Source organism: Mirounga leonina, unplaced genomic scaffold (genome assembly GCF_011800145.1).
Source record: "Mirounga leonina isolate KUSES-001 unplaced genomic scaffold, KU_Mleo_1.0 Mir_151, whole genome shotgun sequence".
Lineage (NCBI taxonomy): Eukaryota > Metazoa > Chordata > Mammalia > Carnivora > Phocidae > Mirounga > Mirounga leonina.
The window spans coordinates 42,117,889-42,134,298 of record NW_023270377.1 but is presented as its reverse complement, the minus strand read 5'-3'; the positions used below and the strand labels follow the sequence as shown (position 1 = coordinate 42,134,298).

The window sequence follows — 16,410 nt, the reverse complement described above, 5'->3', positions numbered from 1 at the left end:
AGTTAAACCCAGAAAACTAAAGACAAAAGACAAAGGTACATAATGTCTGAATTATTCAAATAGGCTAATGTTTTGCTGAAATCTAATGTTCTCATTTACGGCTGGATGATAATATTTTAAATATTTTCCCCTAGTTTCAAGATTTAACTGTACCATTCATTCATTCAAACAGTAAACACCTCACCTAGTTATTTTATTTGTTAGACATTAGTATGCAAAGTAAATGTGACAGTGTTAGCAAGGAGCAAATAGGGGAACTAAAACTGTACTGTGATGTCCTAAGTGCTGTGATAGTACTTAGTAGAAATTTTGGCAGGAGCAGAGATTAGAGAAATATTAATGCAATTAAACGGAAGATAATGGTAGTTCGGTCACAAGCTGCTTTTTAAATTCTTATTTTTAGGCACATTTAGTTCTCAGTGTGCAGTACCGAAGTCCTGTCTTCGGATGCGAGGCTTTTGGAAACCGCAGGAGTTCTTCAGGCATTTTTTTTTACCTTTTAAGAACAATCTTTGTGAAAATGACCTTAGATAATTTTTTTCTGAAATGTGTTTTGATCTGTGATGAGTTTGCAGCTCTGTCTGTAGAGTGTTTCTTGTCAGATCATCAGGCTCTGTAAAAACCAGTTAAGAGTGTTTAAAACATCAGAACACCCTGGTATTACCACTTTGCATCTCTTAATTTCTTTTTCTCTGATTTAAAATCCATTGTCTTAATGTGCTTCAGTTGTTTGACTGTATCCAGAAAATCGCTTAGAGGTTTCACTCCTTCCACCTGTTTTCACTTCTAATAGAGGTGCATCATCCGTATGGGCGTCTGCCGGCCACACATTAACCTCTACATTCTGCTGCTTCTTTTTAAAGGTACGTAGGGAGTACAGGAAATTCTTCAGAGCCAATGCTGGAAAGAAAATTTATGAATTTACGCTTCAGAGAATTGTAAGTTTACACTTTCTTTTTTTTTTTTTTTTTTTAAAGATTTTATTTATTTATTTGACAGTGAGAATGAGAGAGCATGAGAGGGGGAGGGTCAGAGGGAGAAGCAGACTCCCTGCCGAGCAGGGAGCCCGATGCAGGACTCGATCCCAGGACTCCAGAATCATGACCTGAGCCGAAGGCAGTCGCTCAACCAACTGAGCCACCCAGGCGCCCTTACACTTTCTATATAGCTGATTAGCGTTATTGGATTAATTAGTTAATAGCATCACCTCAAGAATAAGTGACTTGTTTGGTAACGGTTAAATCCTAGCTTTGACACTGAGGGATTCTGTCTTCTTTATCCTTTCCCCCCAAATTCAGGTAGAATTGTGTGAGGAAGTTATCAGTGGCCCACATATGATTAATAAAATAATCAATAAATTGTTCTTCTCTGGCTCCTGGGTGGCTCAGTCGGTTAAGCATCTGACTTCGGCTCAGGCCATGGTCTCAGGGTTGTGGGATCGAGGCCCCGCATTGGGCTCCCTGCTCAGCGGGGAGTCTGCTTGTCCCTCTCCCTCCCCCTGTGCCATTTTATTTTAATGTTCTTCTTTGACAGAGAGAACATAGTCTAGGGAAGGTGAACCCAAGCAAGCCAGGTATCTTAGTTCGGGCTACTATAATGAAAATACCACAGACTGTGTGACTTAAACAGTAAACATTTATTTCTCACAGTTCTGGAGACTGGGCAGCCCAGGGTCAGAATGACAGTATGTTCTGGTTCTGGTGAGGGCCTTTTCCTGGTTCCCTCACAGGAGAAGACAAAGAGAAGCAAGCACTTTCCTGGGTCTTCTTGAAAAGGGCACTAATCCTGGGAGCACTACTCCTTGTGACCTTATAACGTAATTTCCTCCCCAAGGCCCCGTTTCCTCATACTGTCCCATTGCGGGGCGAGGATTTCAACATAGGGATTTGAGGAGAATGCCAGCATCTTGCCACCCCTGCCCTGCGGCAAACAAGGCAGTGGGCGGAGGGGCGAAGGAGAGCCAGGCTGAGCCACTCAACCAGGGTGGGGTCCAACATTCCCCTCTGTCTTCCAGACAAGTGTATGTAGTGGTGGAGAGTGCAAGCTCTGGAGCCAGCTTGCTCTGCCACGTGCAGATTTGTGACGTGAGCAGATTGCTTCTGTGAGCCTCACTTTGTCATCTGTGGTCGTAGAAAGCTCTTACAGTGCTGGCCCATCTCCAGTAGTCTAGAGTGGTGCTGCCCAATAGAACTTTCTGCAGTGATGAAAATGTTCTATATCCTCATGGTACCATAGAGGAAACTCTAGCCACGTGTGGCTAACTTGAAATGTAACTAATATGACTGATGAACTGGATTTTTAATTTTTTTAATTACTTAAGATTTAAATATCAACAGCCACATGTGGGTAGTGGCTACCTCTTAAACGATGCAGCTTTCCAGTGTTAGCTAGTGTAAGTATTCATGTTAATATTAACATTAGTGTTAGTGTTAGCATTCTTCTCTTCCCCTAACCATTTAGTGGAGCTTTGATTTTCCCAACCAAGACAGAGAGTAGAAAAGAGATTTTCCAGAGGAAATACAACATTGTATCACCTAAAACTTGCTAAATTCCACTAAAGACTGGTCTGTTTGATCCTGGCATATTTTACTCATCTGGCATTTTTTTTGTCAAATCCAACATAGGTGCAAAAATACTTCTTGGAAATGAAAAATAAGATGCCTTCCTTATCCCCAGTTGACAAGAACTGGCCACCAAGACCTTACCTATTCTTGGATTCTACTCACAAGGAGCTAAAAAGGATTTTCCACCTGTGGAGGGTAAAAAATGCCTTGTTAGGTTTTTTTTTTTTTTTTTCCAGAGACTCCTTACCGTGTATTTTGAGTGTTTGAGAAGTGTTAAGTAAAAGCACACTTTAACCACATTCTTCCTGTAGCCTCGAGGAGCTGCACCTGAGGACTACGGTGTTTTTGAACCATGCCTTGTACTTGGCTTTCTGTGAGAATTCCCAGAGCAGCCAGGAGCTCCCGTGGCTGTCTCCTCTCACCCTTGGCTGGAGCGGAGAGTGTGTGGTTTCATTCCACATTCCAGTTGCTTTAAAGGAGTTCAGGTTTTTGTTTTGTTTTGCTTTGTTTCTTTTTTTCATCTTTATCTGAAGGAATACTGCCAGAGATAGGATAATACAGTTTGAACATCTTCACCCGAGGTAGTGAAATCCTGCAGATCGTAAGAGATTGCTTTCTGAGACCTATTGGATACCTTCGTGAGAAGGTGCCCACCTTTTGATGGACTGGAAGAGAAGGCTTTAGAGTGCCTCACGAGACATTCGAGAGATTCAAGTTTCCCTCTACCTGAATTAAAGGGAAGCTGGAAATCTATTGGATAATGGCTTATAATTTAGCTTCCTTAATTTTATGAAAACATCCTGTTTTGTTTAGGTGTTGCCCAGCGTGAGTACATGGGATACTTGTATAGATGTTGACTTTATTTTAATAATTTGGTCAGTTGATGTATTAAATGCTAGCTCTGTACAAGTATCATTGGTCGAAGGGCTTCTAGTTAGTAAGTGAATGATTGATGGACATGTCTCCCAGGAAGCTCTTTTCTACCGGGCACTGTAGGCTTGTCCCTTACCAGAGTCACATATGCAGAGTGACATTATCACTGATTAGTGTCATATTGGTACCCGCTCAACATGTGGAACTAGACTCTCACTTCCGTCCCCTCGCTTAGTGAGTCACTTCGGTGAGATGCATCATGTCTCCGTGCTCATCTCCCCCCCTTTGGAGTCTGACGGTGGAACTGTTTTCAGGAATAACGATGGGGAGCCTCTCATGCCAGGGGTCTGCTCTGCCTCTGCTCCCCACTGGCTCCTGGCCCCTGAATCTTGCCCGTACCTCCCTTGCATTGGGGGTAAAGAATGAGAGGGATGTGTTTAGTCCTGAAAGGGCGGCCAACAATGCTGACGTGCCTTTATACGATTATATCGGTGGCTCTCAGCTGCATTTGTACCTGAATTTCTTCGAGTTCATCTAAAAACCTGGCCTGCCCCTCCAGCCACCCCCTGTCTCCCTCCAGTGCCATCTCAGAATCCAGGTGGAGGGGAGACTTCTCAGGTCCCATGTCCACACTTTAAGATGGTAGTGGGGGGTGCGGAGAAGGATTTTTCCAACCAATGGTTGTAGCATGTTTGTGAGTCATGAAATCAGTTTTTAGTAGATTACTGACCAGGGTTGTAAAATGAAATATGGTAGAATAAAAATAATGGGGTACAGGACGTGTTGAAAGTATTGTCTTATGAAGCTTTTGTGTCCGTTGTCTGTCTGTGTGTGTGTAAATGTGTGCAGTGAGTTGTAATGTACAGTGTTGTTGTTATTGCGGGTCTTTGTGAAAGAGTGTGACAGACTAATAAGGATTAAAGGATTGGGGGGAAGCTGACATCATAGTGGGAGGATCAGTACTCCCAGCAGGACCCACGCAGCAAGGCCCTGTGTGTTTTGAAGAAGCATCCCAAGTTCCACAATACAAACAATAGTTTTTATGACATTTTCTAAGACCGACCTTTTAAAACCCAGAAAGGAAAAATGCTCTTGGTTTTTTTAAATGGGTATTTGTACACATTTAGTCTTACTCTTGATGCTGTTAAATGGACTTAGCATATTTAAGAATGAATAAAGATTTATTTATATAAGTGATTATCTTTTTCCCTCCCCTTTTTCATTTCTCACAGTGTAAAAAATACAGGGACCAATTCACAGACCAGCAGAAACTTATTTATGAAGAAAAACTAGAAGCCAGTGAACTCTTCAAAGACAAGAAGGCTTTATACCCATCTAGGTATTATGGCTTTGCTTTACCCATAAAAGTCAGCATTTTAAAAGTTTCTCAAATGTATTTGTAGGTCTAGCTGAGTTTGATTTTAGTAATCCACAAGAGGTTTTTAATTTTATGAATTATTTTATGATCAGCTGGATATGAATATACATAAACACATTTGGGCAATGGCTTTCATAGCATACTTTAATGAAATGAGATTACATTTGTTGGTTTTACTTCATTGGCGTTAGCCTGAACACTTCTCTAAATAATTAGAAGTTGTCCTTTAAAATACAAATTACATAGGCTATTAAGATAAATTTACATTGTAAATTCCTGTTAGTTCTCCATTGTTTTCAGAGACCTGCGGGATCAATTTCTGTGGGCAATCTACTGTCATCCCATTCCAGTCTTACTCGAACAAGCTGGGTCAGGCTCATTTGCATGATAATGAAGAGTGACCCATCACCCTCTGAATATTGCCGCAGTCCTGGTCTGTGATGGCCTTCGCTTGGCTAAGTCCTTGGGTACGATGTTAGCGGCCTGTGCAGTCAGATCTGTTCCTTTATTGTAGACACCAAGTGCTCAATAAAAGAAGGAACACCAGTTAAGTTTGCCAAGTGAAATCGTTGGTAAAGACCGCTTACCTGAATATCCTTACATCTCCCAAGTTCATCATTTCTCCCCCAGAGTTCATACCCCTTTTTCATCCAATGTTTCTAAAAAAAAAAGTTAGATTGGACAATTTCAAGCCAAATCTCTAACAACTTTTAGCTTCTCCCAAAGGATGGCCTAGAAATGAAAAAGCATTATATGCTAAGTATATTCACATGTATTACATATGCTGTGTTTATATTCTCAGTGTCTTTACACACAATTGAAAGCTCTTCCTTTGAAAAGTTGAAATAAACATTGTTGCCAGGCTCATGTGGTTTAAATATTTTAAATGACCCAACTTGCTGGGTTAGCTGATGGTCTGTACTCCCTTTGAGTCGAACGTAGCATCTAAATCCAAAGTTGTCCAAAGTGCCTGCTATATAAAGCACATTCAGACATGAAAATGGCCTATATACTCTCTCCAGCAACTAATTCATTTAACTTTTTCTTTATAGATTTTTAAATTGTAGAGTAATTGTCTTAATTAACAATCCCTGTGGATGACACTTCAGAAACTGGAAAGAGAAAAATACATTTGTGAAGAAACAAATTCAAAGGCTCTTAGCACTTTTTATTATTAAAAACATGTTTTAATGTGAACAACAGGAAACAAATACTAACGTCAAGCCAAGTCCTTCTGGGGTAATTCTGTCCATTTTCAGGGATGGTGGTGCGCTCAGCCAGCAGTAGTCGGAGGGGAGGAATAGTGACACCCTCACGCTGTGGTGGGTGTCAGCCTTTTATATGCTGGGAGCCATGAAACACTGACCACCTACGTGGAGTTTTCTTCCCTGATCCTCCACCCACAACACAAGCATTTAAAGTTGTATTTGCAAATTGCCAGAACTTTATAGCTCAAAATGAAGCCACGGTTGTGTTTTTTTGGGTGGTTTTTGTGTGTGTGTGTATGTGTGGGGTTTTTTTTTTTGGTGTCTTGGAAGAGGCTTCCCTGAAAGTGTCACCCCACAAGCCTTTAGGGAAATGGGCATCTTAGTACATGATTGTGCTGCTTGTAAGATGGAGTTTGTCTGAAAGAAAACCGCTCTGGTTCTGAATGTTTACCTTGTCCATTTAGGGGCATGTCCTTGGAGGAAAGGCCTGATCTAGAGCCAGAGTTACATGATAGTATTAAGTGCTCTGTAGTTCTCTTCTAAAGTGCTCGCTCTGGATCTATGCTCCCCTGGACGGCCTCTTGGTTTTCTTATTCTCTGCAAGAAAATAAAGTTTCCCTTTGAAACAGGTGTTGGTAATGATCTGTGCCCTTTTTTCCATTGCCACATATTGTTGAAAGGCACTAAAAGTCCTTTGTGGGCAGCTGTTAACTTTCTATTACCAGATTGGAAGGAATTGCCTTTCCCTTCACATGAGATCATGCACGTGGGTCCTGACTCTCTTTCTTGTGACTGGTTTCTAGCTTGATTGTTCCAGACGATAAGATTTTTATCAAAGTGCTACCTACAAAATGCCATGATCCCATCAAAAGTATATTTAAAGTAGGTTCCAGGTTTCATTTCCAACTTGTATTTAGGACACGAATAAAATGGATAAAATTAACTTTGATGAAGTTATGCGCTTCAGAATTAGCTGACGTGTTACCTTTCTCCAGTAATGCCTCCATCTGGTACTGTTTCTAATGTGAGGGAATTTTTTCCTATAGCGTTGGGCAGCCATTCCAAGGAGCTTACCTGGAAATCAACAAGAATCCCAAGTATAAGAAACTCAAGGATGCCATTGAAGAAAAGATTATCATTGCTGAAGTTGTGAACAAAATTAACCGTGCCAATGGGAAGGTAAAAATGCTAACCCTGAAGACCTGTAAGAAGTGTTTATCAGTTGGGACAGTCATCTTTCGTTTTCTGATTATTCCGATTCGCCTTTCATATTCTCAGCAGAGTTCCTATAAAGGGAGCTGCTTCCCCTTACCTTTAAGTTTAGGTGGAATTTTGCTTGTTCTCTGAAACTTATATGACTTAAGATCTATTGTCTATGTTTTTAGTGTGTTCTCAGTTTACCTAGGTATGTGTGCTGAAAGATAACGGAATCAAATGGGCATTTCTGCAAATAACGAATGCTTTAAAACTCATGGACCCACTTGGGGTATTTTTGATCATTGGTTTTACATCCTTATTTGTTTTGTTTTGTTTTGTTTTAGAGCACATCTCGGATTTTCCTCTTAACAAATAATAATCTCCTTCTTGCTGATCAAAAGTCCGGGCAGATCAAATCAGAGGTTCCCTTGGTGGATGTGACCAAAGTATCGATGAGCTCACAAAACGATGGCTTCTTTGCTGTCCACCTCAAAGAGGTAAAGGTTCAACTATTGATTTGACCTAAAGATTTCTGCATTTTCCCAATCTCTGAGCCACTGAATTAAAATTTTCCACATCTGAAGAATGTTATTACTTGAAGTTTATACATTATAACCTTAATTTGCAGATTTTGGCTATATTCACTCTCACGTAAAATCTCAGGCTTGGTTTTTCAGTAATTGAAATTGATTAACTGAAATTGCATTGATTAATCACATTTATTAACTTGTTCATTGAGTTCTAATTTCACTGAGCAGCTTTGGTATGCACTCACTGTGATGTGCATTATTTTGAGAAAAACCATGGAAGTATCAGGATATTTTATGCTTCCTCCTGTTGTTTATTCTATATACCAACTTAGTAAATGTCCCTTTGTTCATCTTTAATTTGTGAGTTTTTTATTAAAGAAGGCAACCACAATAAAACAATTGCCTAATAATTTTGACCTAAAGATTTTTTAATGTTTTGTGCTTTTTTAGTTTAACCTAGGACCTCCTGATCTGAATGGCGTAGCTAAGAATGCAGGCTCTGGAGTTGGTCTCACTAACTTTACAGTGACCTTGGCCAAGTCATTTAACTTCCATGTGCCTACGTACTTTTTCTCCTCTTTAAAATGGAGAGAATACTAGTACTACTTCATAATGTTGTTATAAGGAGTAAATGAGACACTATGTATGGTGCCTACCATATAATAAATAGTCCCTGAATAAGTAGATGTCAGCAAATATGAATCATATTTAGGGACATGCATCTAGTTGGTGGCCCACCTGTCTTGCTGCTTCTACGCTTAGGAAAATCCTCTATGCTCAGTTCAGCCTGTTTTCCCTCCTGTGGGTCTTAACTTAAAAGCGGCATATCCAATCCTAAGACAGTGATTATCAACTTTGATTACACTTTATAATGCTAATGCCCAGGCCATACCCCACCCACCCCCCACTCCCACCAGATCAGAGTTTCTTGGAATGGGGCACAAAACCATCCTACTATTTGCAAGCTCCCTGTGTAGCTTAGGTGAAGAGTCACTGCCCTCGGATATTTGTTGGGAGTGTTGTTGTTGTTGTTCTTTTTTTTTTTTTTAACCAAATCACTGAGGAATTTTTTTAAATAGCTCTTTCAGAATGAGTGATAGGTTAGGTCAGTGCTTCTCAAGCCTGAATGTGCAAACAAATCACTCAGGGATCCTGTTTGGTTCCTATGCAGCGGGCCTACGGCAAGGCCTGAGGCTCTGCTTTCTAACAAGCTCCCGGGTGATGCTGATGGTGCCTCTGGTCCATCTACCAACTTTTGGGTAGCACAGGGTTAGGTAACCTTACTAAGAGTGCTCGGAGCAAGTTGGAAGAAATGCCGCTTTTGTTGTTATCGTTTATTTGGAAGAGTGGACTCCAGTAGCTGATGTTTTCAAGAGACTGTAAATATGTGTTCAGCCAAGCTTGTAAACATTTACCTCCTCAGCTATCCTTAATTATGATAGTCTACCTCTTGCTTTGTCCTTGCAGGGGTCTGAAGCAGCCAGTAAAGGAGACTTTCTCTTCAGTAGTGATCACCTGATTGAAATGGCCACCAAGCTGTATCGGACGACTCTCAGCCAAACCAAACAGAAGCTCAATATCGAAATTTCTGATGAGTATGTACATAATCGTTTGAATGTGCCATCTCACTTTTAGCTTTATTGCTGTAGTCGAGCACTTCAGTCTCATTTGTTTATACAGCCGCTCCCTTTAAGCAGCGAGTGTGTCTGGGGTTTGTTCTAAATGGTGGATGGGCAGTGAATGGTGCTGGTCTAGTTCTTGCCTTCATGTCCCGGACATCCTGGTGAAAGAGATAAATAGGCATAAATAAGAAATAGGAGATATGACTTTGGTTAGTGACAAGTGCCTGTGGAGGGAAACAAAGCAGGGTAAGGGCCAGAGGGTGCTCTATTTTTGATAGGGAGGTCAGGGAGCCTTGTTTGATGCCGTGACATTTGAGTCAAGACTGGAATCAAGGGAGCAAGCCAGGCAACAACCCGGGAGGTGCCTTCCAGGGCAGAGGACAGCAGGTATAAGGCCCTGAGACAGCAGTGAAAGTGGCAGAGTGAAATGGTAGGAAAAGACTCGGGAGAGACAGGCGGAGACCCGGCCATGTAGAGCTGGAGGAGCTTAGCTAAGGAGCTGAGATTTTACTGTGGATGATGGAATGCCATTACGGGATTTAAGCAAGGGGGCGGCATGATCCAATTTGTGATTTTCAAAGATCGCTTTGGCTGCAGCGTGGAAAATAGCTCTAGGCAGGCAAGAGTGGAAGCAGAAAAAAGTTAGGAGCTTCTCTGAGCTGTCTAGGATGATGTGGCTTAGGCTAGGGTGGGAGTGGGAGGTAGTGAGAAGTAGTCATATTCCAAATGTAATTTGGAGGAAAACAAGAGGACTTATTAACAGATTAGATGCTAGGTTTGGGGCCTCAGCCCAAATGGTGGTACCATTTACTGCAATAGATGACACTGAAGAAAGAGGGGTTTGGGGGTGGCCAGGGGGCGTGAAGTCAAGAGTGCTGTTTTGGATGTGTTATATTTGTGACGCCTTTTTTTAACCAAATCACTGAGGAATTTTTTTAAATAGCTCTTTCAGAATGAGTGATAGGTTAGGTCAGTGCTTCTCAAGCCTAAATGTGCAAACAAATCACTCAGGGATCTTGTTTGGTTCCTATGCAGCGGGCCTATGGCAGGGCCTGAGGCTCTGCTTTCTAACAAGCTCCCTGGTGATGCTGATGGTGCCTCTAAAATTCTTTCTAAAATAATTTCATACCCATTCTTATCCCTGCATAAGCCAGACTAACCTTCCTTGATGTTTTGGGATTTACAAAACCTTAGGTCCATCATCTGTTCTCATTGTACATTAAGAATGATGTTTAAGTTGGTGGGAGATTGACCTTTATGTATCCTCTACATTGGAAATTGCAGTTTGGACTAGATAACTTTTGTCATTGGATCCTTTCTCATATTAGGGGAAAAAAAATATAATGACTAGTCATGCTCCAGTCAGCTAAGATTTTAAACTGTTAGGGCCCGTTAGAACTTTAAACTCCCTTTAGCTGAAATTTGTTAGAGCTTGAGATGCAGGGCTTCAGTTTTGGTGGAACTGATCATTCCCACCAATCCTGGGAAGATTCTGTTTGTTCCAGAGGCAGGAGCTCCTTGGTACATGGATGACGCAGCCTCCTGGTTGGCTCACCCCATTAACGAGGCTGTCTTTACAGAGAAAGCCACGTCAACATCCAGGGCACAAAGGATTGCTACTTTTAAAGCATTTCCCAAGCTGGTATTCTAAGAACACTGCCTCTGCTGTGAAGAAAGTATTCATTGGTAGAAATTTATAATCCTTCTTTACTACAGCTCTTCCCAGATGCACCATCCTGTCGTACATCATGACTCTCCTGAGGGGCTGGGCGGGCTAGCGTGAGCTGTGTTCCTCATACAGAATCAACCACAGAGCCCCTTCTGTGGTTCTCACGGTTTGTGGGTGAGGCACATGATTGTGGGAGAGTTCGCTCGTGGGTGGCAGAGACCCTGCCTTGTCATGGGGGCGGGGGGGTGGGGTATGATGTTCTGGTTGTGTCAGCTTGCAGTAAACATGCTTGTGTGCGTGCAAGTTGACAGGGTGGCCGTGTGAAGAAAAGAAAACATTTGGTAGCATTGTAAACCAGTCCATAACACCTTTCTTTCTCCAGTTCCTAATTGTTGGTTGGTTTCACAGAAACAGAGTAGCTGATGGAACCCCGCGTAGCAATGGTGGGTCCCTGCCCAGGCAGCAAGGGAGCTGTGGGGCAGAGCAAGGGCCCAGGGAGCCCGTTTCCTGACCTTGAGAGCTCATGAGCAGGGATTATACGCCTCCTTGGAGAACATTTTAAATTTAAACAAAATTTGATAAAGTCATGGGCACCCCTGCCCATGTATTTTTTTCAGCCGTAAGTGGCTTTAATCCATTTCAGTGCCGGCTCTACAGATTAGTATTATAAACGGTGTGCAGCTCAGTGACCAAAACCTTCCTCAGCGTGTCCTTCTCAGAAGTAGAAGTAATTATTTTAACAAACCCAGTCTCCATAGCCATTCTGGATAAACTGGATGTCGATTTCCAGGAGGAGAGGCAAAGTCCTATTTACTCCTTAGAGCAGTTTTAACCTCCTTTGTAATTCCCAGTCCTTCAACTCCCAAACCTTTCAGTCCATAAATAGATTGCATTTTAAGGATGACTTTAAATGTGTAATACTTCTAAAAAATTTCTAAAAATGAAGTCCTGAACGTGTTGAAAAAACCCAAAGTGAATTTGTTCTATTAAACATTTTAAACACATGTGCATATATGTACATGCATACACACACAGACGTATCATTTTAACTGGTACAGTTGTTTCTGTGAATATTTTAAATCGAATCATCTAAATTGTTTTCGCTGTGAAGTTCTTGCTAGTATTGATGCTATGAAAGGATGCGTTCAACATTATTGTTTGCTGGAGAATATGATTCTCTGAGTACCGTGTCCTTCCTGTAGGCCATGCTTCAGTTTTCTCTTCTATGAAATAGAAACATTACTTGCCTCATAGGATTATTTCAAAGTTGCGTTAATATATGTAGCTTACTAAGAACAGTGCCGTGCATGGCAAATACTCTGTGTATCTTCGCTATTATTGTTGTTTCTGGAGTGAATTGCACTCATGAATCGTGAACATGAAGACAGCCAATGCTAAAGTTATGGGGAAAAGAACTCCCTATACTTTTATTATACTAAAAGTAGTCTTTGAAAATTAAAATGTCAAAATATCTGATTTTTTAAATGTGTGTATTGGCATTAGACTTGAAAGGTGCTTTCTTTCTTTGAGGTGCGTAGATATAAGTATCTATATCTGTGATGCGATTTTAGAATGATAGCTCTTTCTTTTCAGTGCCTTCAAGTTGAAAAGGAACAGCCTATTTAGAAGCTCGGAAGTACTATCCTGCTAAAGCAACTGATAAATCAGGAGTTTATGTGTCACATTTCAGTCCAGTAGATAATGTTTGCAAAGCACGGGCTCTGTAGACCTTGACACTGAGACTAATGTGCACAGAACAGAGCTGTTTTGATGTTTGCACTTGGGTGGATCCAGTGAGCGTGTAGTCTGTCACATGGTTGGTAGAGTGACTCAGCTATATGCCAACAACTCAGAAAACTGTTCCCTGAGAAGCATACTGGATATGTGGTAACATTGTGCTGTAACTCTTTGGTGGAAAGAAGAGCACTGGCTTTGAGCTGGGAGAGCCTGGGTTCTGGACCAGCCATGCCACTCTCCTGCCTCCGCAAATATGCTGTCCTTGCGGGCAAGGACCTCATTGGATAGGTCTGGGTTTCCCCCCGCCCAGCACCCAGCCAGCACCCAGCCCAGGAGGAAGGCGGTATGTGTGTGGTAGGAAGGTGTGATGGGTAATCTTACGGACAAGTACTTGATCCCTGACGGTCTGTGACAGGAAAGATTCGGACTAGAATATGGTTTCCCACGGTGTCCCACACATACTACGGGTAGGGTAAGAGGGGGCTTTGGGTGTACACTGATAGATTTTGTAAACTTTATAGTTTATGTATATATATAAATTATATATATATTTTAATATCCATTTAATATCCATTTGGTGGATATCGAAAAACATAAGGGGCAGATTGAACTTGTGATTTTATTATTATTATTACTCCATAGGTCACAGCTATTTTGAAACATATTTATTTATGGTAGAAACAACTATTAGCATAGTATGTGGATATAACAAAAATTGTTTAGGAAATAGGTGAGTAACCAGTGTCTGGAAATCATAGTCTGGAGGATCTCTAGACCCCTTTCCTGAAATTTTTCATTTCATTTTCTGAAATTGGCGATAATTTAATAGGACCCGACCCCCAGCTTATATTTTTGCTATGCAAAAATGGAGAAAAATGGGAGATTTTTTTCCATTTGGAACATGGAAATAATTCTTCTTAGGCCTTCTCCCCTTGCTGGAATATGGTGAGTTAATGAACTTCGGTTTCCTTGGGGCTAAGTGGTGACTTCAGGAAGTGCTGAAAGAAAGTAGGAATGTTTGTCAAGGTCACTATCCATTAAGAAACAAAAGCTCATGTTAGTATCATCATCCGCTCTTGTGTGTGTGCTTTTCTCTAATTTGTCCTATTCTCTTCTTCTAGGTTCCTGGTGCAGTTCAGACAGGATAAAGTATGTGTGAAGTTTATTCAGGGCAACCAGAAAAATGGGAGTGTCCCAACGTGCAAACGAAAAAACAACCGTCTCCTGGAAGTCGCTGTTCCTTAACTGGCTCCTCCTCTCTGCTTTCACGGACTTGTTTCCTTGTAACAGTGCAATTTTGTTTTGTTTTGTTTTGTTTTGTTTGGGATTCATTGTATGTTTGGGAATTGCCAAAGGCTAATACTGTTAGAGACCCTTGGCAAAATAAAAAAAAAAAATATTTGACTAATCAATTTTTATTATTGGAATAGTTTTAAACCTTAAATTACACAGTCTGTCCTGGGACAGGATTATAGAAGCTAACAGTGTCTCTGCCATGTCATACGTGTTCTTTGTTTAGCCATCATGTTAGATCTGTGTACCCGCGATCAGCATATTGCTCATAAATCATTACTATTTCTAAGTAGAGGAAATGGTCCCAAGCGGTAGTTGCATTCGTTCATCAAATATTTATTGAGTGCCTCCTCTTTGCTAGGCACGGTGCTGGATGGCGTGAAAACTGACTAGGAAGCCTTTTTGTTTTTCAGGCCGCGGCATCTGGCTGGCTTGTGCTGTCCTGACTAGGGCTAAGAGAGGTTGAAGACGTTGAAACCAAAACAGTACCTATTGCTGATGGACAGCATTATTCCGAATCCCGTAGTGTGATCTTAACCAGTCCACTTCAAGAAGGGCTTGGTCCTAGGAAGTAGAAATGTATGACCGGGTAAAATGCCCCTACATGTGGTTTCTATTTGAAAAGAGAAAACTGACATTGCAACAGGACTTTTAATTTGTTCGGCTCTTGTCGTTGCTTTTAACAGTAGAAAACAGAGTCATTCTTATTGTAGAAAAAGTGACAGAAGTAGTCCAATAAGATTATATTTTCCTGTTTCTGGTAAGCCTCATATATGATCCTACATAGGCTAATATTTGCAGAGTGTTGTTTTCACCCAAATTTGAGTAAATATTTTAAACAGCTAATACAGTCAAGGGCTGAAAGCCTTTCAGATAATGGCAAGCATTCTGTATGATGTGAAATAAACATCCAAGATCTTTTTTGAAAGTTTTATTTATAATATACATTTTGTAGGAGAGGGTGATTGGTACAGGGTGCATATTTTAGTCAAGGATCAAAATTGTGTATGTTAATTTGCAGGACTTTTTTTTTTTTTTTTTCCAAATTTACAATAAGGATTCATTTTTGGAAACTACATTTTAAACTTTGGAATCAAATTGTTTCTTATTTGGGAGGATAATGTATATACATTGGTATGTTAAATAATAAAACTGTTCTAATTTGGTGCCATTTCCTGGATCACAACTGTATTTTTGTTTTTCAAGGTATGTTCTCATGTTGTGTGTCAATGTAATATTGCACCGAAAGGCTTTACCGTTCAAACATTATATGTTTTCTGTGTAATTGAATTTCACTGACCTTTTATAAACCAGAAACATTCATTGAAAGTATTGGGGGGGGGGCACTTTCTTTTAATTTTTGAACTTGAAAAAAATCGCTCCCATAAAGAAATTCTCAGAAGCCTTTGTGTTTATTGGTGCTGGTAGAGGATAGCATTACTTTCTCTCAGTCTACCGCATCATGTACCTAGAGCGGTAGATTGGTAGTTCCTGAAATAGGTGATTAGAAATCTGGAACTGAGGTGTTTTTAAAAAATGTTTAAAAAAATATGTAATACATTCACACTGTTCAACGTGCAAGTAAGGATAGATAGAAATACAATGCAAATTTTCCATCCCATCGTTCCCTCATCTGCTCAGTTCCCATGCCCCCTCTCAAGTTAACCGTTGTCTTTACTTGCTTTTGCACAGCTTTATGCATATGTTTCCAAAACAAAATAAAAATATAGATTCTTACCTCCTGCTTTAGTAGACAAAAGCTAATACTTTATATAGACTTTGTTCTTTACTTTGTCTTTTTTGCTCTTTGTTCTTTTTTTTTTTTTTAAGATTTTATTTATTTATTTGAGAGAGAGAGAATGAGAGACAGAGAACATGAGAGGGAGGAGGGTCAGAGGGAGAAGCAGACTCCCCGCTGAGCAGGGAGCCCGATGCGGGACTCGATCCCGGAACTCCAGGATCATGACCTGAGCCGAAGGCAGTCGCCCAACCAACTGAGCCACCCAGGTGCCCATCTTTGTTCTTTTTGACTGTGGCACAGTCTTCTGTTGTATGGATAAGTTTATCCAGTCCCCTCCTGATCATCACTGGGTTGTTTCCCAAATGGAAATTTAAGTCCACGACAGAGAGGACCAATATTTCATGGGTCTACTTGTTAAATTTTCCTAAATACCGTCTCTGCAGATTGTTCATTATGATGATTAGCAACAATAGCAGTTAGCAACAATACATTTCCCAGAGTTTATTTCCAATAGAGAAGCCATTTAATCTCAGACTTTGTGGTAGGTGTTCTGCATGGATTTAAAAATATCTCTACAAAGTAGTTTTAAATGACAGTG

The 16,410-nt window shown here is 40.7% G+C and overlaps 1 protein-coding gene across 4 annotated transcripts in view; it reads left to right on the top strand.

Moving 5' to 3' along the window:
- MYO1B (myosin IB) overlaps window positions 1-15,808 on the top strand; it is a 184,083-nt gene extending 168,275 nt beyond the window's left edge. For all 4 annotated transcript variants that reach the window (XM_035007505.1, XM_035007504.1, XM_035007503.1 and 1 more), the window contains 7 exons: window positions 864-938; window positions 2,625-2,759; window positions 4,670-4,776; window positions 7,070-7,202; window positions 7,565-7,717; window positions 9,218-9,345; window positions 13,900-15,808. In XM_035007505.1, the coding sequence (XP_034863396.1) occupies window positions 864-938; window positions 2,625-2,759; window positions 4,670-4,776; window positions 7,070-7,202; window positions 7,565-7,717; window positions 9,218-9,345; window positions 13,900-14,023 (855 nt within the window). In that variant the 3' untranslated portion in view covers window positions 14,024-15,808. The remainder of the gene's footprint in view (window positions 1-863; window positions 939-2,624; window positions 2,760-4,669; window positions 4,777-7,069; window positions 7,203-7,564; window positions 7,718-9,217; window positions 9,346-13,899) is intronic.
- Window positions 15,809-16,410: the final 602 nt, after the last annotated feature.